This window comes from Erpetoichthys calabaricus, chromosome 1 (assembly GCF_900747795.2).
Source record: "Erpetoichthys calabaricus chromosome 1, fErpCal1.3, whole genome shotgun sequence".
NCBI lineage: Eukaryota > Metazoa > Chordata > Cladistia > Polypteriformes > Polypteridae > Erpetoichthys > Erpetoichthys calabaricus.
This window is the reverse complement of record NC_041394.2, coordinates 231803227-231826433: the sequence shown is the minus strand read 5'-3', so window position 1 is coordinate 231826433 and position 23207 is coordinate 231803227. Positions and strand designations below refer to the sequence as shown.

The window sequence follows — 23207 nt, the reverse complement described above, 5'->3', positions numbered from 1 at the left end:
CGAGCCTGCTTAATACAATACTGGAACACAGGGGTGAGCATCTACCTCATCATATTAGGAAACAGAGCAGGAGTTACTCTTGATTGATATGCTTATCTATTGTAAGGGACATTGGGGTCAGTATGAAGCTGTTATTTACACTAGCGCGCATGTGTTTAGGATATGGGAAGAAATCAAATTAAGTTTATTAATCTGCATCCAGCCGTGCAAGCAGATCCTCTAACTTTAAGGGAAAATCTGGGGGTTGGTGGCAGGATTTTGCACTCCAGCCACCATAAAAAACCTCACACTGATCCAGTGTGGTGCTGAGGTGTCACCCGCTGCACTTGGGCCCCAATTCAGGTGGTTCATTGTGTGGCAACGCGTTATCAGCACATGCTGCCAACTAAAGCTGAGATAGCATGGTAGCACCATAGTGTCCCCATGGATAACTAAACATTAGTTATGATAGACACTTTATTGTTACGTGGTATTTATTTTAGAGCCATGGACATGTTACTATGTCATTAAAGAGCAAAATGTTTTAAAAGAAGGCTGAATGGTACCTCATTGCAGGATGAGCTAAATGAATGTGTTTCATGGCAATTGCAAGATTCACATCCTTGACCACTAGCCAGATTCCAGGTATCCAGTGCACACTGATCACAGTTTTGACCAATCACATTTGGAAGGCATTGGCACTGCCCGTTGTCACGGTCACAGTGGCATTCGTTGTTCGATGGACATGTTTCATTTGCTGTGCCCAAATAATTACATGAACACTCTAAAATGGGAAAGAAATAAAACAGTTAGATGTAGGTAGTGCCAAATAATACCATCTCAGTACTTTAGATATATCCTTAGAATTGACAGTGTAAAATAAAAAAGCTCCTTGGCCAAGTAGCAGCTGCTATAGAGGTTTAATGGGGTTGAGGAAGGAAAGACAGAAAATACATATAAAGTGGATTTAAATAACCAAGGACAAGTTGACTGTCCAACTTGAACATTATTTACTGTCAGAAATACACAAGAACACTACCTAAACAAGAGATACGTAAAATGAAAGTATGGAAAGGTTCAGTTATTAAGGAGGCTTGTGGGATAACAGGCCAAAACAGTGTCTTTGAGATAATGTAATTTTTTTAGACTTTCACACCACTGTTGACATCTTTCTATGTTTCTACTTGTTCATGTTCATCCTTGGACATAAGGATGGGTCTCACTCTTGAATAAAGATGCTATGTTAAAGAATTATATCATGTCTTTAGAATTTTCTAAAGCATTAACAAAGCTGGTTAAGCAGAATGATCAAGTTTAAATAGTGAATCATGTTCTTGGAAACTGGTAAAAAAAACATTAAGGGTGAGCATATTTCAAGGAATAAAGAAGTATAGTAGTTCTTCACACTGAAGGTCATAGGACTCAAAAATAAACTGCCAAGTCAAGTTACATAGCCATTTTGATGGCATGCAGGTTCAAATTTCACTCACTTCTTTTTATGACCCTGACCAAGTTAAATAACGTCCTGCCTATTCAAAATGAAAGGCAACACACACAGACTCTTAGAGAAAATATTCACAATCATTTAAAGGCTGACTACACATGAGTATAGCTTCTTGATGCAGGATTCCAACATGACGGTACAATAGCTTCTTCTGTGAAGAATTGAATCAATAGAAGTCCTCCCTGAATGATAGATCACCAGTGCCTTCCTGTCTCTTTTTTGTGGAGATGATGACTTGTAGGAAATAAGGTCTTTTTGTATGCATAGGAGATTTACAAAACAGCAGGCAGTCAACTTCTGATCTTCAAACAAAAGGTTATACAAAAGAACCAGTGCAGCTTAATTAACAAAACTATGTGGCATGTTGTAAAATAAAAGTTGTGAAAAAAGTCCTGAAATGTAAATAATTAGTGCCTAGCAAGAATACAACTTTCTGCTTGTAACACAATTATTTAAATATATTATGGAAAGCTGTGCAAAAAACAAACAAGTTGTTTTACATAAAGACGCTGTCAAATGATAAGTTCATGTACTTGGAATAATTGACCAACCACTAGAACTCCACTAGAACTAATGTCACAACAATTTCCCCCTTTGTGCATTGTTTCAAGAATTATTGCTGAATAACAAAAATGTGAAAATGATTGATTCCTTTATGTTGATGTTATAGTATTGAGGGACACAAATAGCCATACATGACTTTGGCTCAAAGAGAGTACCAAAGTAGAAACAGAATCGCTTAGTTTTAATTTTGTAGAGATTGCTTAAGTAGTAATATGGCCAATATTATATTTGGGTTGATACCAGGATGTTTATTGTATATATTACCCTGAACAGTAATCATTTATTACAGGCAGCACATCTTATCTAATGGAGTATGTCAAACTAGTCTCTTTAAATAGTCAAACTAGTCTATTTTTTAAACAAGAATTGTCAGAAAGCCATTTTTGTACTCAATAGGTGATTTTCATTCTTATTGGGGATGCAAAGAGAGAAGAGTACATGCTAGAAAGGGACCATAACAGGACAAACTTCTTTTTTGTTGAAATTAAATTCTGGTTTCTATGTATCTTAAACTGAAAGGTGATCATAGTGGGATACCAAACCCCCACCATTATCCCGGCTATTTAACAAACATGCAACCACAGTACAGTACTTCATGTGTCAAAGGAGAGCCCTCCAACAAAAACCACTATAAACCTAAATATTTTACAATTGGGTAGTGTCAAGAGTGTGATTGATAGATAGTACTTTGTTTTTTGTTTTTTGTTTCTGGAAGAAATTTGGCTATTTTCAGAAGCTTTTTTAAGTAAACTAAATAAATAGATAACATATATCTATATTCTGAACACACACCAGAATGACTAAAAACAGAGAAAATTGAAAAGAAAGAAAAGTTCTGCTTTTGTGGTCACATTCATATTGAGGCATTACGAAGGCTTATTTCTGTTGGTGTAATGGAACCCCAGTAGTGTTTCTTGACATACTTTTGCTGAATAATCTGTAGGCTGTGTGCAAGTGTGCTAGCATACCCAGTCAGTTTTAGGAATACATGGGTATTTCCCCCATCTTCCCCCCTCTTAAACACCAACAATTATTTTTTATATTTTTTTGTTTTTACATTTGCACTAGCAATGCCATTAATTCAAAGTATCTACACAAGCTGACTTGTGGGGCCTGCCTTACCTTGAGTTTCAAATGCAACATCATTAATGATAAAGTGCAATCCTAATAAGTACGAGAATGAAAACAAGAAAAAGAAAAGCGAAAACAAAAACAAACAACAACAAAATCTTACTTCTACAGCTGTGGTTTACTGCGTCTCCGAAATAGCCAAGCATACAACGTTCACAGCTTTCTCCTTCTGTGTGGTAGAGACATTTCAAGCACAAACCAGTGCGTACGTCACAAGAGTCTGGGTCCAGCATGTCAATGTTGTTATTACACCGACATGGCTGACATGCTCCTCCTGTTACATCAGGGTTGCCATAGTAGCCTGGAGTACATTGGTCACATCTGACACCTGTATGGAGCAGAAAGAGTTCAAATTATCAAATTCAAACTGGCTTACTGAAACTGAGCTGAATTATATATCTTCATTACTTAACTGTAACACACTTTGAACAGCTGTTATTCGCCTAAGTCTGCCTTTTTCTCATTTTGTTCATTAAGTGTTATGGTGGAAAATCCTACTGTCTGTCAGCAGTTTCTCCACCTTAGCCAGTGTGTGCTAATGTCTGACAGTTTAATTCCCGCCTACAACTCATTGTAACTTTGAGTAAATACCTAAAGGTCACATTATTGGCTGTCAGAAAAAGGTACTGTATGAGCATGACTTGTGCATGGATGTTTGCTAAATGTGACATGACCAGTGTTTTTCACTTGTGTAAATTGATATGGTCCAACAATGAGATCAGCAACTGCAGTCGGCAAAACTGACTTGCCCAACGATTAGAAGTCATGTAATGTGAGATCTGCACTACCTGTGACAAAAATTTTATACAAAAATAAATTACCACTGGCATTTGGCTAACTACAGAAAGATGCTATAACAGGAAAATGTTTGTCTCCACATTTGGCTACAAGCTGAAGACATCATTTTTTCTCATTTTTTACACTTGCCCCATTCTCCTAATCTTATTGTATTGCTGATGTTTGCTTCTCTTTATGTAAATGTTTTAATGCCTTGGTTGATTAACAGTAATTCTATTATTCTGTATATAATACAATTTTAAATTGTACCCACCATTGTACATACATGTAGTCTCATAAACTAAACATCTACCAAAAAACACAATATATTTTAAAGACTAGGGGGCTTAGCCCCCTGCTTGCTTCGCTGGACCCACCAAACCCTACCTCCAAACCGCACTATGTGCAAACCACTTTGCGTCTCTGCCGCTCGAGTTTTGGAGAGGGGGGCTAAATGCACCTCAAGGAGACGCAATTGACCCTCCGACACCCCCTCTTAAACAGTGACACAATGGGAAAAACTTTTTTTAAACCAAGGAAAATTGGGAGGCACGGTGGCACAGTGGGTAGCGCTGCTGCCTCGCAGTTGGGAGATCTGGGGACCTGGGTTCGCTTCCCGGGTCCTCCCTGTGTGGAGTTTGCATGTTCTCCCCGTGTCTGCGTAGGTTTCCTCCGGGCGCTCCGGTTTCCTCCCACAGTCCAAAGACATGCAAGTTAGGTGGATTGGCGATTCTAAATTGTCCCTAGTGTGTGCTTGGTGTGTGGGTGTGTTTGTGTGTGTCCTGCGGTGGGTTGGCACCCTGCCTGGGATTGTTTCCTGCCTTGTGCCCTGTGTTGGCTGGGATTGGCTCCAGCAGACCCCCGTGACCCTGTGTTCGGATTCAGCGGGTTGGTAAATGGATGGATGGATGGAAAATTACTGTATTATTTGCAGGTGGTGTAGTGTAGTAGTTAAGGCTCTAGACTAATGACTATAAATCCTGAAGTTGTGGATTCCTGTGCTCCATATGGAAAAACAAAAGAAATGTAACCAGTTGTGTTTGAAGTTGTATAAGTCTTATTTGAAAATAAGCCTCAAATAAATAGTAGCTAATAATTATGTTACTAGATCACTGGAGTTGCTTACTCTTGAAAATGAAGATCCTAATGACTTGAGTTTTGTTGACAGTCGTTGTGAAACACAATATTACAGGAAAGTGTATTCTTTTAATTTGAAACAGAAAAATCAGTAATTTTAATGTGAAATTTGAGTATGTATTATTATCTTTTCATGTTTTTTGTCAGTTGTCTGTGGTCCCTTTTTAAACTCTGCAGATGCGAGTGTATATGCAAAGAATTTTGTGGAGTTGGAGGGTGTGGCATCCATGTTCAAATAAAGGCGATATGTATGTAAATTAAAATTATTTCAGAACGTTTGTGGGTTGCCCATTAACTTTACACAGATGATGTTTGTCTTAGATCTGAGGATACCAGTTCTGCCTCTACTTCTCTCTCCCTTCCTTTTTGCTTGTAGTAAAGCAACACCTACACTCACAGCTACAGTGCCTGGTACCCTCACTGAAGCTTTATAGTGCTCGCTGACCATTGAGCTTCACTGAACTTTTGTCAGCAGCCAAAACCACATGCATGTCAGAACAGGTAATTCACCTGAAGTTAAGCATGTTCAGACCTGGCCAGTACTTGGATGAGAGACCATTTAGGAAAGGCTTGGGTTGCTCCAGAAGATGTGTTGGTGAAGCCATCAGAGGGCACTTACCCTGTGGTCACTGTGTGGATCCCAATGCCCCAGTGCAGTGACGAGGACACTGTGCTGTAAAAATTGGTGCCGTCCTTTGGATTAGATGTAAAACCAAGGTCTTGACTCTCTATTGTCATAAAAGATCCCTGGGCATCTTTCTTATGTTTCCTGATGGCTTGGTCATTCTGGCCCCCTAGTCATCCTCTGTTCCATCCATCCATCCATTTTCCACTGTTCCTTACTGGCTAACTATAACCCTCTCATCACCTAATAACTAATTTGAGGTGAGCGTACTGGTACAAAATGGCTGATATCACACCATCCAGGTGGATGCTATACATTGGTGCTGGTTGAAGTGGTTTCCCCTTCTCTATGTTTAGCGTTTTAAGTGTCTTAAACAGCATACTATAAATGTAATGTTGTCTTCTTCTTCTTCCATTTCACAACTCATTTTATACACTATATGTGACCACTTCAGGACACCATTCCTTCTTCAGTTGCCCGTCCACCCTATTGGTTAGTTGTGCTGTTGGCTTGGCTCATGAATCAGATTTGTTCCGTTCATCTTTTGCGTAAAGCCCACTCTCTGTGCAGTGGAGGGTATGTACACTAGTATAAAATTAATAAATGTTCCACAAATAAGAAAAAAAATGGGTCAGCTCACTTTCCTTTTCTGTATAACATGACCAAATTTCAATCAAATCAGTTAAAGCATTTTTTTTAAACTTTCAGGTATTTAGTTTTTCTATTGCCAGGGCAGGTTTACCCCAAAATACTGATATATCGAAATATCCTGTCTTAGTGGATGCCTACTCCTCTAGCTGTATAATTCTACCAAATTTCAGTTTTTTATCTTAACAGGAAATAGTGTTTTTGTTTATGAGTAAGTGAGTGAGTCAGTTAACTTTGCATTATACAGTATATTTATAAATTGTCCACATATTTATACCTGCTTTTTTAGGTCAAGGCCATTAAAAACCAGAGCTTGTCATGTTTTATTACAATTCCTGGAAAGAATGCCATTCCAATGCAAGGTAATTAGATTGTATTATATAACATAATCAGTTTATTGTGTATTAATGTAAGATTAGTGAAAATGTAAAGTTGAATGTCTCAACCTGTTCGCCATCATGTTCAACACATGTACCATATGTGGCACATAAATCATCCACAAAAATTGTATATTAGTATATACATAGCAGTACCATTAGTGTTAACATAATTTTGACTCATCCTATATATGCCATTTGTGAAGGTATGAAAGTCAGAAGTTTAAAAACCGACATATTCATAGTTGCTAAAGCATTACCTGTGTACCCTGGGTTACAGGCGCAGACCACCTGTTCAGACTCTGTGTTCTGGTAGCAGTCGTTAGCAAACTGTCGTCCACTGTGTGGGCCATCTGGACATAGGCAGGGCCGACAGTGATCCCCAGAACCAAGAACTGGATCACCATAGTAACCATTCAAACACCTGTTAGACAGAATGTTTTTATTTGCAGTTAAACTTCACTGCCTTAAAAGTCACTTTTTGGTAATAATATTAGGTGAATTGTATTTTTTATATTAAAACATTAAGTTGTCAAACATTTGAAAATATAGGTTTATGATGATTGAAATTTTCTCACCTTTGGCAGTGATGGCCAGTTGTATGATCCCTGCAGCCAATACATGCCCCAGTGTGAGGATCACAGTGGTCTGTATGCCCATTACAATTACAGGGGTGGCAGTTAGGAAAACCCCAGTATCCCGGCAGGCATCTTTCACACTGACGACCATAGGCTCCTTCAATGCATTGGCACTGTCCAGTTTCATGGTGGCAAAAAGGGTTAATAGAGCCTTGGGAATTGCATTCACAAGCTTCATTTGGGAAGAAAGAAATTAAAATTAAACCAGGCTGAGCTCATGCAGTCCTGAAAGAATCATAGTTTATATGGGCTTTTGTTTTACTGAAGTTTTGAATTACAAAATTCACATGAAATGAACAAATTGCCAGTACACACATGGTACAGTTTGAAAGCTGCAGATCATATTATGGATACAAAGACATTTTTTTTCTACCATGACTTCCCTGGGTTATTTAGTTTTTTCCTTGGCAAGATTTTATCGGGAAATGTGTCAATTTATAGAAATAATCAAGATCCTTATATAGGTAGACTTGATGTTATATGTTTCAAAAGAGGTTTGTTGTAAATAAATGTACAATCAAAGATGGGTTGTATAACACTCGAAACCTAAAACTTTAAGGGAAAGAGTTAGTGAAGGTGAGGAAAGAAAAGAATTTTCCTTCTTTTTCTTTTTTTCCAAGACATCTAAAAAAGTGGTCAGAGAGGCAGGGTAATTTTCAGTAGTCAGCAAGTAACACAAATTAGGTGCAGTTTCAGTCTAAAGTCATTCATCATGTGAACTACAAGAAACAAAATAAATCAAGGAGCTGAGAGGTGCAAAAGGCAAAATAAATTGCCATTTTTAACAACTATTTACTTTGCCAAAACAGCAAGGAGAGACACAACACACCACCAACCAATTCTCAATATGACAGTTATGATGGTGACCCACTCGATGATGTGTACATGACACTACAATATCTTAGCAAAATGTCCAATTCAAAAAAAACCTGATATATTGAACAACTGAACTAAAATATAACTGAATTAATGTATTATTTTCGGGCAGGTTTTGAAGCTACAGCCTTATGAAAAAGATCTGAGAGTAGTAACTGACTTGTTAATTAATGTCTGCAATAAGAAAGTGCACATTACCACTTAAAAAAGCAGGGAGAATGTTGAATTACAAATCACACTCAGTGGGGTATAATTTAAGAAAAGCTGTGGTAGTGTTAATCCCCAGCATATTCTAGAGCTTGGAAGAAAAAAGGAAACTACTGCAGAGACATTTTTGAACAGATTACAAAGGCTTACTTTAGTCGTATGACTCTGCAAGGTCTGTTGTCAGTACCAAACTAAACTAAACTGCTCTGAAAGAGGACACGAACAACACCACTGTAGTGGAATAAAATAAAATAAAGAAAAATCTTGGACAAAAAACGAAAGAATGGGAACCCCAAAAAATAACTACTGTGTAAAATGAAAGTGAGAAATTTACAGACCAATAAAGCAAAATGTTAATAGAGGATGAAAAGAGGCAGAAAATTGGCATCTTGCTAATAAGGATCAGAAAAGCTAAGAGTTTCTCCTGGTTTTATTGAAAAAATGTGGGTGTTTATAGACCTACTCTACAAAGTTCGCACGCGCAGAGATCATCCCAGTGACCTCATGACAGCTTGACAATCTTAAACCCTAGAAGATGGGAAACTTTCAGCCTAACAAAATATAAGGAAAAACAAAAAATAAGTATTCAAAAACATAAAAAACTGTGTAAAATCTGGAGTTATTTTGGTCTCTACATTAAAAGAAAATTATAACAGCACTGGTGAAAGTCCAGATAAAAGCTTACTTTTTAAATTAATTAATACAGAATGCGTTAAGAAAGCTTTAGTTAGCACTAATCTCAATTACATTTTAGAAATATTATGTTACTATAAACTGAAGAGATGGGGTGGGTTGAATTGTGCACTCGCATTAAAGCATTTCTTATTATACATTTTTTCTTACTTTTTTTTTTTGAGGATCAACATTATGCTTGAGAGAGACAAAATGATAGTGATATAAATTTCAACACTTGGGATGAACATCTACTCTTTTCTCATAAGATGCTTACTAAAGAAGAAACTGAATTTCAATTTTATTGATTTAACTTCAATATAATAATTGTATCATTATATGATACTGGTTCAATGCTCTGAACATAATCTAATTGATCAAGATTGTACTTACATCTGCAACCAGAAGGCCCGAAAAGATAGGTAGCTGGGGCACACTTGTCACAATTTCTTCCCACAACGTTCGGTCGACACTGGCACTGGCCACCATTTGGATTGCACAATGCACTAACAGAACCTTGAGGATCACATTCACATGCTAAAAAGAAAAGCAGAAGTTTGTAAATTTAATATTTGCTATGTACTTCTCAAGAAACTAGACAGAAGACCATTCTCAGTTACTTTCTAATAACTAACATGCAACATTGTGAACTTTAGGAAAACAAGAAAAAATGTTTTTTAAGGATTATCATATTGCATTTGCCATTACATTTCAGAACCAAAGAAATATATTCGAGATAGAAATGCATTCATTATGAAAAAGAAGAAGAAAAAAACAAAGAAAACGATGAAGTACTGAAACTTGCTGTATACTTTACCACTAGCGTAAGACTGGGGCCTAGAAGCATGAGTGCTGAACAGTACACTGTCTAATATCACAGCACAGAATGCTAGACAAAAAATATAACATTTCACTGTAATTCACTAAATCCTTTGCGCAAAAGATTATGATATAATAAAACATGCAAGTAAAATAAAAATGTCCAAAACAAAACTTTAAAAAAATAAACACAGAGTTTGCATAAATGTGCACACTGTACTGGAAAGGAAGTATATCAAAATCAAATGTCACTTAGTGTGAAATGCCATGCACTAATATACTTACATAATGCCCCCTCATGGAGAAGGGCGGAAATACTAAAGATGATCTTTTTACAGATGTCAGTCATTTGGGTTTTTACCACACTCTGGCTGTTCTCTAGACAGCGATATCTCTGGAAGGTATCCCAAGCACTGTTTGTGTCAACACTACCACCATTGCCAGTAAATATTTCCAAACTTTTACAGTGAGGCATGAGGACAAGCTGCAAAAGAAAAGAGATGTAAGAAAACAGATTAATTTGTCTAACTTTGATTTCAAAAAGGAGGTAATGCTCTCATTACCCTACTCTGGTTTGTATAAACACCAGTTAGAGAGGTAATGTTTCAGGGATTAGTTTTAATTGATAGAAATTAACCAGGAGAGGACAGATACCAACAGACAATATTGTAGACAAAAACAAGCCAGAAGTCCTAATTATATACTGAATTGCCTTCTCTAATTAACTCGACCACAAAGTGTGTTTACAGAAAAGATTCAACACTAGGATACCAACTCTTTCAACAGTTATTTTCTCAATAGTATTGCGTGGGGAATTCAGCAAAAGGGAACAATAATGAGAATGCTTGGAAAGCTACAAGTAAGTACCTATTAACCTATTAAGTAGAAATATTCTGTGCATTTTGTAATTTCTTTTTTAAAATGATGTATTGATGTAATGTTATGCTAGGCATTACACTTAAGCTGGAAGACCATAGGTTTAACAATAAGAAGAATTTAATGCAGGAAGATATCTGCATTAGTTCTACATAATATTAATACAAAGTTGAAAATTCACTCATTTAAATTTTTTAAATTATGTGTCCTGGATACAAATTCATGCCATTATACTCTCTTTCTGCATTTAAATCTATATTTTGCTTGTTTTCTACTTGTTCAACCAAGAATGTAAATATGAATTTAGATGTAGAGTGGATTCATGTCCTTTGCATTATTTTTCCTTTAAGTTTAAGTGCCTGCAATATTATTATGATAATAATAATTATTATTTTTAATAGTACCATTATTGCACAGTGGAATCCAGTGTTTTGTGTTTGAATCCTGCACCCAATCACTGTCTGTGTACAGTTCATATATTCTTCCTGTTTCAGTGTGGAATATTCTCTGGGTACTCTGGTTTTATTCCCACATCCTCAAAGTTGTGTCTGATACGGTAACCGGTAAGTCCAAATTTGGCCCTGTGTAAGTTGGGGGCTGTTTGAGTGCAACCTGAGATAGACTGGTATTTTATAGAGACTTGCTAGCCCTCTATTCTGGTTTTTTTTTCTTTTGTATAAATATTATAATACAATATGATGGGTACAAATGAATAACTAGACATAGAAAACACAAAAAAATATATTATTTAGCAAATAATCCTGTTTTTCTATGAAAATTGTATGAAAAAATGTGACATCCAGCACATTTTCAAACCAGCTTAATCCAATTCAGGATTGTGAGGTCCAACCTTACAGCACTAGCTGTAGGGCAATAAAGAGCCAACAGTCCATTGCAGGCCCCAAAAAAGGAAGTAAAAATCAATTTTAATGTTCATTCAGACAGTTTAAACAAGTGTTTTAGAATTATTTGGTCAAATTATTTGGTATGTATTGTGTAACTGCACTGCGGTGGGTTGGTACCCTGCCCGGGATTGGTTCCTGCCTTGTGCCCAGTGTTGGCTGGGATTGGCTCCAGCAGACCCCTGTGACCCTGTGTTTGGATTCAGCGGGTTGGAAAATGGATGGATGGATGTGTAACTGCAATGTAAATATTTATTATTACAGCAAAGTGAAATTAAATCAAGATATAGTACTGGAAAGCATCAATACTCAAAAATATTTTGCTGCAATTTATATTTACACTGCCAGCAAACAAGTACTCACAGAGTTTCTCAAATACAAAATATTCTGGAATTACAATGAGCTACTGTAAAGTCTGAACGAAGCAAGGAAATGTTTTTATTGATGTTTTGTCATGTCATTAATCTAAATGTAGCAAAATATTTTAATAAATGCTAAAACCAGTCAAAGCATAACGTTTATCAGTGCAATTCACAAGTCAGGACATGCCAGAACCACTTTCTGATAGGCTGAACCCCAGTCACTTGACCACCAGCAAATAAAACAGCATTAACTGCATGAAACACCTGTAATAAGTGGATCTGTTTGCATAACATAGTAAATAGGCATGACAAATCAAAGTTTCATTTTAACTAAGGTTAAAATCATAATATTCAGGAGATACAGTAAATCATAAAACAACATGTGCTGACAAGAACAAAATAGGGAAAAGCATTCAAAACACTAAGAAGAGGGAAACAAAATCTAAAATTCCTAAAAAAATAAAAATATAAAGTACTGTATAATAATACTAATGGTTTTGGAGAAACTGAGTAGACCGCAATCAAATTTACTTTACTGGCTATTCCTGGACAGGACACTAGTCTGTTACAGAATACACCTACAATCACTCATGGGCCTTTGTTATATGTTCCAATCATCCATCCATCAATTATCCAACCCGCTATGTTCCAATCAATTTAACCTTAATGTCTTTGGGAAATGAAACAAATCTGAACATCTCAGGGGAAACATATATCAGTACTGAGAGACTGTGCTAACTCCTCTCCTCTAGCTGAACCCTAGCTTCCATGTACCTATAAACCTTTCAGTCTTATTCAAATACCCAACTTCCTTACACTAGCATCCTGGGAAAATGTTGACAGTTGCCTTTCAGATTACTGGCCCCAGAATAAAACTACTGAAACACAATTCCCTGTCACTTCTATTAGGAGCCATGTTCTTTGTCCCCTTTTCATGCTTGCAGTCGACTAGTACACCAGGCCACCCATCATAATATATTGTACAACATTAAATGAATCTGTACATGCATGCATACTACATATGGCATGCCTATTTTCACTCAGAAAGTGTTAGAATTGTAAATAAAAAATAAATCCATTCTTTAAGCTAGAACTATTTGGCATAAACTTACAGAATCTATCAGCATGTAAGGAGACTGGCCATCATTTGAAGAAGAATACAGTGGCAATTCCAAGCGGACAGTATAATTCAGTCCTTCTTCGAAGCATACAGGCCTTGGCAACACTACATATCTGAAAGAAGAAACAAAACAGCCAGAAAGGCTTTGTTGAACACCTGGCTTTTTATTATTATTATTTTTTCTTTCATATATACGCCAACAATTTGACAAACCTGGAGCCTGGAGGCAAAGACACAACTTGTCTGTCATCATCAGGCATTGTGTTTCCACATCTGCTGCTAGTAGAAATAATGCCTGGGCGGACTACAGTTATCACGGCTTCTTCCCATGTCTCTGGTAACTGGTGGCAAGTAAATTGGCATAATTCAGCACAAGATTTGTAGGGTGATTACAACATCTGGCCGCATTAGTATTATTACAGAAAATCTATGAGAATGACATATTCCAAGGATAAACACAGGGAAAGCTTTTAGTGTTAAGGGCCATTTATCAAATGAGATGAGTGGGTGACCGGCTGTTTCTGGTTTAACTTCTCATCTTACATGGGGAAGGAGTGGGTAGAATAACATAGATGGAATACCAACAATTTTGTTTCCTTTATCTTAAACCATCTGTATATTGTTCTAAATATTTACTTCTGCTAATACAACACAAAGAAAAGTTACTGTTGTCAAGTCAAAATAGACAGATTTAGCCAATGCTTACCTGTGGTTCATAGCGAATTAAAATATCGTATTCCATTGAATAAGGAATATTATTAATATAAAACTCCAAATAGCCTCCCTCTGGTACATATGCAAATCCAGGTCCTGTCCAAGTTGGTAAGCGGTCTTGTGGGTAGGGTCTCTGAACTATGCTTAGTCCCTAGAAGCACAGTGCCAGCAAGTTGCTGAATTATTCACATTAGAAGAAAAGCCTTTTAAAGTTCAATGTATTTAGTAACTCACTGGACCAAAGTTGGCTTCTTCTGCTTCATATGTATAATGGTCAAGGCCAATAAAGTAAAAGCCAGGTTCAACATCATTGCATTGCCTTCCAAACATGTGGTCTCGACACTCACACTGTCCAGAATCTGGTGAACAACTGAAAGTGGGAAAAGGAATATATAAGTGTTCAGATACTTTAAAATGGCTAATGCATTCACAAGAAGTACCTAGAGAATTAAAAACATGAATGGAAGATTCACTGACATAAATAATCAATACAGCCAGTCTTCATTTTATAATTCCAAAGCTATTCCTTTTATTAGGCACTAGATTTGAATTATCCAAGATGGACCACAAGGTACAAAGGACAATTTGTAGTTGCCTTTAACTTAATTTGTGAATGGGTTACAGGAAAACACCCATGATTATGCATGTAGAAAATGCACTTTCCACATAGACAGTGTCCAGGATGTGATTTGAACTCAGGACTCAGAAGCTAATCACTGTACCACCCTGTACTGAATGTATGAACTCAAATAAGTATATTACATTGTAGTCATCTAATGAGATATATCTGACTTGATTAGAACTTACCTTGCAACCTTATAATTTAGAGCCTAGTTAAATAGTAATTTTACCTCGCCATCCATCTCACTACTTACACTAGTATTCATGTTAATTGTGATCAGCCATTTTTTTATACAAATGTAATTTCAGTTTTAGTACTGTACATGTTTACTAGATTTGGACAATCCTACTGTTTCATGATGACAGGTTTTATGGTTCAAGAGAGTACCAGTTGAATTCTAATCTCTGACTCACTAGGTGACACTTATCCTTCTTGAGCTGTAATTGTAAAGTACACTTTACAAAATTGTACACTTATAAGTGTTATTGGGAAGGTCTTCACTGTAGTAAAATGCTATATAATTAAAGCTTTTCTAAAGTATGTTAACTGCCCATTTTTATAAATATCTAACATCCTTGGCTAATGTTATTTAGCAGCTTGTAAAAGTTTAAAGAATCCAAATAATGCATAAAAACAATACTGTCACAATAAATGTTTTGTAATAAGAGAATACTTTTCTCAAAGCATATAATAGTAGTAGTAGTTTTACTTAGTCCCCGTTTGCGCTTTGCTTCAAAGAATAAAAATCTTTTTCCATTAACTATTCCTTCCCACTTTTAAAGTAAGCAATCTATAAATCTAAATATCTGATCCTCCTGATGTTGCAGCCTAGAATTCAGATTTTCTCAAAGAAGCAAAATGTGATGATGTGCAGAACCTATATCAAAGGATATGAAGCTAACCAATTTGTTGCGCTAAAAATGAACTACAATATGTATTTATTTGAACAGAACAGAACATTCTCCAACTAGCATAATCCAATTCAGGATTGTGAGGGTGTAGTGCAGTTGAAATGAGCAAAGCTGTCTGGCTTTGTTGCTTTGCATAAAGCCTGAAGTGGCGTAACTGACACAGGAGCACTTAAAAAACTTGCAGGCCCCAAGAGGTAACCTGACAGACGTAGTAAAGATAGAGTCAACCACGCCATCCCTGGGAATGAATGTATAACATGCTACACTATTTCTGGTTCTGGGATAAGGACAGATAACAAGTTACCTGAGCTGAGCCATCCTGGGTGCCTGTGCATCCCTTAGTTGCTGTATATCATATTGGAAAGTATAATACATTATTTAAATGCATTGCAAGATACAGTATACCATTGATTTGATAAAATAATATTCTTTTGATAATGTTTTCTAATGTACTAGCAGAGCTAGCTAATTTGTAGCTCAGCATGTGTTTATACATAATTTTATATAAGCTTCAAGTGTTGAAGAGGTATGTGGGCTCTTGTCTAGCATTATTCTAACCAGAATCCTGTTTGAGTGTTTGCAATAGCAAATGTCACCAGGAGTACAGTATACAGAAAAATGCATGTACATAATAGACTCAAAGCTTCATTTTGACCATGCAAGGGCTTACAGCGATGTACAGGAGCCTCGATGTTGTGAGAAAACTTCTGAAAGGTTTTTATCTTTGGATTGCGGGCCAGGAGCCAGCTGGAGAAAAACAATGCAGTAACTTAACTACAACTGATCAAAATCAAAAGAATGGATCCACAATCAAAGCAAACACTGGGACTGAACCTTGTATTGAGTGCCAATCTATGATAGGGCCCACTCACACAAACACATATGCTTGGCTGATTCTGAATGTTCAAACAAACAAATAAACATTTCTTTGAGAATGTTGTAGGAAATCCGGAAAACCACAGGAAACTCAATGCAGACATGAGGAGAATGTACACCTGGTACCATGACAAACAACCATTTAATGGATTTAAACCCGGGATACTGAATCTTTGAGACAGCACTGCAAGCAAATGTACAGCCATATGTCCCCCGAAAGAGCTTGTCCCATTCATAATCACAGGGAAGAAGGACTCCAGCCTTCCAAGAAAATAATTTTGCCTCAGACTAACACAGTTGGTCATAAAGTGCACATCCAGAAAGGTCACTTAACCTAACAGCACAAACTTGAATTGTTTGCCATGATTACTAAGACTACTTAGACTACTAAGCACTGTTGTAAGTCGCTCTGGATAAGAGCGTCTGCTAAATGTTGTAAATGTAAATGTAAATTACGGGAGAAGTATTATAGCTCAGATCAGAAACACTTATTATAAAAAATGCTGGAATATAATTACTCTTCTGATTGCTCACTTTATAAAGACATTTTAGCAAAGAAATGCACAAATACTCAAAAAATAATCATGCCCTGCTATAAAATCTTATACTTGCATTATACTGTACTGTAAAATTAACTTGACCTTACTCATTATTGAAGGCACCACCCAAGTCACAATCACAAGGTCTGCATCCTTCCAGATCATTGCTTAGTCCCCAGTGTTCAGGCTGTTAAGTAATAGGCAATTAGTATTCACATAAAAATGAAAAGGTAACCCATGTTTTCAAGCATGCGGAGCACACATCATTAACTTTGGGAGCAAAATACAATTGAATGAATGCAGATACACTCCAGTAGAATGGAAGCTGGAGATAACTTTTACTACATGAGGCTGTTTTTTTTATTTGGAAGCCCATCAATCTGTTCATTTTAAAATCTAGATCAAATAAAATGTAATGCATATTTACACAAAAAAGCAAAACACATTCAAACCAAAATCACCAATGTTAAATGAACATTTAAAGTGTGTTTACAAAAACAGTATATCCATATGTGCAGTTTTAAGGCTCACACTGAAAGTAGTTTTCATCTTCCACCAAGCTGTAACATTTACTGTTAGTCTTAAAAGTTTACTCACTACACACTGATCACAATTCTTCCCCATCACATGACTTTTACAATAACAGTCTCCGGTGTCTGCGCTGCAAGGGCTTCCTCCAGGGTGAGTTCCCAGGAGATTACAAGTACAAGCTGAAAAAAGGCCCAAAAATATGGTAAAGAAACTACCAATATAAGAACTGTTTTTATATGACTTATCCATCCAGATGACTATTTTCTGCATTCTATTCCTATCTATCTGCTTTTGGATTTGTGCTAATCTAAGTCAGGTTCATTGGGGAAGACCCAGCAACATTAGTTATAAGGCACATTCACATACACACAGCCATTCATACTGGATAAATTCAGTGTCTGAGACTTATATTTTTGGGATAGTTGAGAAAAACAGAAGTACCTGAAGTAAACACAATGAGAATGTTTAAAGTTAATATATGCTGACTGGGACTGGGATTTGGATCTAGGACTAAGTATCTAGAACACTGAGACTGCAGTAGTGCTAATCATTTATTATTAGTTGTTAAAAATTAGCATATTATTTTTCTGCTTAATAAAAATATATAATAAAAACATGTTAAAATATCTGAGACAGTAATAAACACAGGCCTGGGCCACACTATGCTCTATAGAAAGCTATGAATCAGTTATTTAGAGACATTATTATAATTAATTCAGAAATCATTCAAGGCAATAGTAACATGAACTACTTTAATGCCTTGAGACATAACACTAGCTACACAGGATTGGTAAATTATTTACAGTAAATCAGGTTTCTTTTCACATGTTGAAACACAGATAGCAGTATTACATGCCCCACATGGACACTTTCATTCAGAAGTATCAAAAAAGCTTACCGCTTTACTAGTGAGCCTATCTGTGACTTGTTAAATGGCAGATGGCTTCTTAAACAAAATAGGACAGTGAGGATTATAGCTAAAGTCTATGTCACATTAGACAACTTTTTCACCAATTTTCAGTTGTAGCCTTCATTTACATAATCTTAGCAAGTCGGAGGTAGTCGGTGGCTCTCAATGTAACATAGCCAGTGACTCCGTCAAACTAGCCTATGATTAGCTCTGTTATATCAAACACGTTTGCTTTTGTCTTTAGTCATAGGGGTGGGCTCTGTGTGCATGACATCTGGCAACTAATGAATGCTCATCCAAAAGTACAATGCATTGAAGGCATTGACAAGGAATAAGGAACGTGGGGGTCTTTGGATCTCACAAACAGAAGAGGAGCTTGTCTGTCTGATATATTGTGTTTTATGTACCATGACAAAATGGAAAAAAGAATAACAAGGCCAGAGATTGCTGCTGAACTCGCTGCAGCTGTTAACCCTTTGCACAGCGTCAGCTCTGTCAGGCCACATACTATTGGCTGTCATTTTTTGCTTTCAGTAAGTAAAATCATAGTATGCCACATGCTGCCATATAATGAAAAAGTTTACAAAGTTGACATGTTGTTTGCAAAGTATATATGTTATGCCTGGTCAAGGCAGAACAACCAACGTGTCTTATTTCAAACATTTTTATTTTGTCAAATATGGAATTAGCCTTCCCTTATTTCTTATTTTTAGAAGATGCAGGCTGACTATATGTTGTTATGCTTGGTTGAAATGTTACGTACACATTCACAGATGTTTGGAAATTTTGCGTGGAATTTCCTTTTTGTGCATGCAAACTCAGGACTCTTTAATACTGAAAACAGTAGAAAAGTTAGTGATGCCCATTCCCAGCTACAAGTATTTTCAAAAAAATGTTGCCTGCATGTTAGCAAGTGTCCTTTCTTAACTGCTAAAATACTGATCAAGTGTTAGTTCTGAATGAATATGACAAAAACTGTTGACAGGCAACACAAATTCATTTAGCTCATATGATCTGATAATTTTGAATGATAACTCAAATACTTAAAACTTAAAGATCCAAGTAACTGTAATTAAACAATTATATATTGGGTGCAGACAAAGCAGGAAGGGCAAAACCTTGGGGTTAGCTAGAATAATTAGAATATTAAATATATGGATTAGTTTATATGTACAGTACATATTGGTTCATTAATACTGGTTTTAATATATGACGCTTTCAACTGTCATAACTCACATGAAAATGCAAATATTCTTAATAGATTCCAAACCTGATAAACATGCACACAATTTGATTTTCACACTTAACCTTTCATTAACATACAAAGGTGATAAAAAAAATTTTTATTCACTTCCATTTTAGTCCTTTGTTTTATTCCATCCAATTTATTTTATCCATTTTGATTTTATTTTCCATCTGTACATACTTACCCAGCATGTTCAAACCAGCTGGTTGGCATGCTGAGAGAGTATTTAACATAGATGTATAATCCATGCAGTTTTAATCCTGTGCATAGTTGTTATCGATGTGGAATTTGCACACAAATATTTACTCTTCTCTCACTACTTTGTTTTTTCTCTCACATCCTAAAAAACATGTTGGTTTGGTCAACTGGCAAATCCAAATTAATCTTTTGTGCATGAGCTGGCCTTGCAGTGGACTGGTGCGCTACATGATTTTCTTACCAAATATTGCTGAAATGGACTCTAGCCCCAATGACCCTGAACTGAATTATGTTACACACATCACATAGACACACACAAATATTATTTACAGTGCATTCTATATACAGTATAAACTATACACAAACCAATTCAAATACCAAAACAGGTATACATGTTACAAAATATTATGGAAGGCATATTGCCTAGCATTGACACTTTTATGTTAATTTTGCACAATCCCCTAGCATAAAGTGAAGTAGAACATTGTGTACATAGTGCAATGAGTTTTTAATTCAGGTAACCTACTTATGTATGCCTGCATAACTGGCAACTCTGAATTTGCGCATTTTTTTTTCATCGTTTCAAGAAATTTAATATACACTTAAACATACACATAAAAACGGTTACATAAAAACAACATACCCTATATTGATCCAGTATAAGTGACTTTTTGTGTGAATCTAATGTGATTTTCAAGGATTTAATTCAGCTCTGGTTCCTATCTGGTGTTTGATGCTACTTACATGGGTTACCTGCAATGCTGTTGTTAAGAAAGTGTGATCAAAAAATGGGTGGACACACAGATATAATTATTAATACAAAGTAGCTATCCATTTCTATAACATGTTGTAGGGAAAAAATAATGTCAACATACATGATGTTCACATAATTTTAATTCAAAAGCATATTGCTGAAAAAAAAAGAATATTAACTTACGTTGACATCCTAATGGGTCATCACTCAAGTCATAGTAACCCTCTTTACACCTGTCACAACGCTCCCCCTCAACATTTGGTTTACAACGGCACTGTCCAGCAATAAGGCCAGCTGTGAAATCAGTGTGACGATCACAAATTCCACCATTCAGAGAGCCAAGAGGGTCACAGTCACACGCTGCAAAGAAATGAGACAGAGACTCCAATGAGCAACTGCTTGCTTGAGACATGCATAAATATGATATACTCAAACTACTAATACGAGTTGCTGGGGCCTATCTTTTTAAAGTTATAGAACACACTCACCAGATACATAACCTAATCACTAGAGGTTAATTAACTTGTTAAGCGTCACATAATGAGAAATTCAGCTAACCCAGCCACAGGGGATGTACAAACCAGTGAGTTTCTTCGTGCCGGTCCCGGATAAATGGAGAGGGTTACGTCAGGATGGGCATCCAGTGTAAAATTTTGCAAAATAAATATGCGGACAACAGTACAAATTTCCATACTGGATCGTTCGAGCCCCGGATTAACAACGACCGCCACCAGTACTGTTAGCCAACAGGGTGCTGGCGGAAATTGGGTTACTGTTGGCCGAAGAAGAAGGAGAAGAAGAGGGGGGAGATGTGTCCGGAGGCAGGATGAGAGGAGCAAAGTAAAGAAAGTGGAACTGAGGGTAGGAACTTTGAATGTTGGCAGTATGACTGGTATGGGGAGAGAGTAAGCAGATATGATGGAGAGAAGGAAGGTTGATATATTGTGTGTGCAAGAGACTAAATGTAAGGGGAGTAAGGCCAGGTGGATCGGAGGTGAATTCAAATTGTTCTATCATGGTGTGGATAGGAGGAGAAATGGATTCTGAAGGAACAGTATGTCAAGATTGTTTTGGAGGTGAAAAGAGTGTCAGACAGAGTAATGATTATGAAGCTGGAAATTGGAGGTGTGATGATGAATGTTGTTAGCACATATGCCCCGCAAGTTGGGTGTGCAATGGGTGAGAAAGAAGATTTTTGGAGTGAGTTTGATGAAGTGATGAACAGTGTACCCAAGGGACAGAAAGGTGATTGGTGCGGATTTCAGTGGACATGTTGGTGAAGGGAACAGAGGAGACGAGGAGGTGATGGGTGGGTATGGTGTCAAGGAGAGGAATGAAGAAGGTCAGGGATAGTGGATTTTACCAAAAGGATGGACATGGCTGCGGTGAATATGTATTTTAAGAAGAGGGAGGAACATAGGGTTACGTACAAGAGTGGAGGAAGATGCATACAGGTAGATTACATACTATGCAGAAGAGTAAATCTGAAGGAGATTGAAGACTGCAAAGTGGTGGCAGGGGAAAGTGTAGTTAAGCAGCATAGGATGGTGGTCTGTAGGATGGCGTTGAAGATCAAGAAGAGGAAGAGATTGAGGGCAGAGCCAAGGATCAAATGGTGGAAGTTGAAAAAGGAAGACTACAAGGTTGAGTTTAGGGAGAAGGTGAGACATACACTGGGTGGTAGTAAAAAGTTACCAGACAGTTGGGAAACTACAGCAGATGTTGTAAGGGTGATAGCAAGACGGGTGCTTGGCGTGATATCTGGACAGAGGAAGGAGGAAAAGGAAACCTGGTGGTGGAATGGGAAAGTACAGGACAGTATACAGAGGAAGAGGATGGCTAGAAGAAGTGGGATAGTCAGAGAGATGCAGAAAGAGTACAAGGAGATAAGGCTCAAGGTGAAGAGAGGGGTGGCGAAGGCTAAAGAAAAGGCATATGATGAGTTGTATGAGAGGTTGGACACTAAGGAGGGAGAAAAGGACCTGTACCGATTGGCTAGACAGAGGGACCGAGCTGGGAAAGATGTGCAACAGGTTAGGGTAATAAAGGATAAAGATGGAAACGTACTCAAAAGCGAGGAGAGTGTGTTGAGCAAATGGAAAGAGTACTTTGAGAGGCTGATGAATGAAGAGAACGAGAGAGAGAAGAGGTTGGATAATGTGAAGATAATGAATCAGGAAGTGCAACGGATTAGCAAGGAGGAAATAAGGACAGCTATGAAGAGGATGAAGAATTGAAAAGCCGCTGGTCCAGATGACGTACCTGTGGAAGCATAGAGGTGTTTAGGAGAGATGGCAGTGGATTTTTTAACCCGATTGTTTTAATGGAATCTTGGAAAGTGGGAGGATGCCTGAGGAGTCGAGAAGAACTGTACTGGTGCCGATTTTTAACAATAAGGGGGATGTGCAGAACTGTAGTAACTACAAGGGGGATTAAATTGATGAGCCACAGCATGAAGTTATGGGAAAGAGTAGTGTAAGCCAGGTTAAGAAGTGAGGTGATGATTAGTGAGCAACAATATGGTTTCATGCCAAGAAAGACCAGCACAGATGCGATGTTTGCTCTGAGGGTATTGATGAAGAAGTATAGAGAAGGCCAGAAGGAGTTGCATTGCGTCTTTGTGGACCTGGAGAAAGCATATGACAGGGTGCCTCGAGAGGAGATGTGGTATTGTATGAGGAAGTCAGGAGTG

The 23207-nt window shown here is 37.1% G+C and overlaps 1 protein-coding gene across 1 annotated transcript in view; it reads right to left on the bottom strand.

Moving 5' to 3' along the window:
- lamb1a (laminin, beta 1a) overlaps nucleotides 1–23207 on the bottom strand; it is an 84230-nt gene that overhangs the window by 27476 nt on the left and 33547 nt on the right. The window contains exons 10-22 of the mRNA XM_028812513.2: nucleotides 20699–20875; nucleotides 17474–17586; nucleotides 16984–17063; nucleotides 14163–14298; nucleotides 13921–14079; nucleotides 13428–13555; nucleotides 13207–13327; nucleotides 10240–10438; nucleotides 9529–9672; nucleotides 7321–7552; nucleotides 7003–7166; nucleotides 3282–3506; nucleotides 546–763 (exon numbers count right to left, since the gene is read on the bottom strand). Of these exons, the coding sequence (XP_028668346.2) occupies nucleotides 546–763; nucleotides 3282–3506; nucleotides 7003–7166; nucleotides 7321–7552; nucleotides 9529–9672; nucleotides 10240–10438; nucleotides 13207–13327; nucleotides 13428–13555; nucleotides 13921–14079; nucleotides 14163–14298; nucleotides 16984–17063; nucleotides 17474–17586; nucleotides 20699–20875 (2096 nt within the window). The remainder of the gene's footprint in view (nucleotides 1–545; nucleotides 764–3281; nucleotides 3507–7002; nucleotides 7167–7320; nucleotides 7553–9528; nucleotides 9673–10239; nucleotides 10439–13206; nucleotides 13328–13427; nucleotides 13556–13920; nucleotides 14080–14162; nucleotides 14299–16983; nucleotides 17064–17473; nucleotides 17587–20698; nucleotides 20876–23207) is intronic.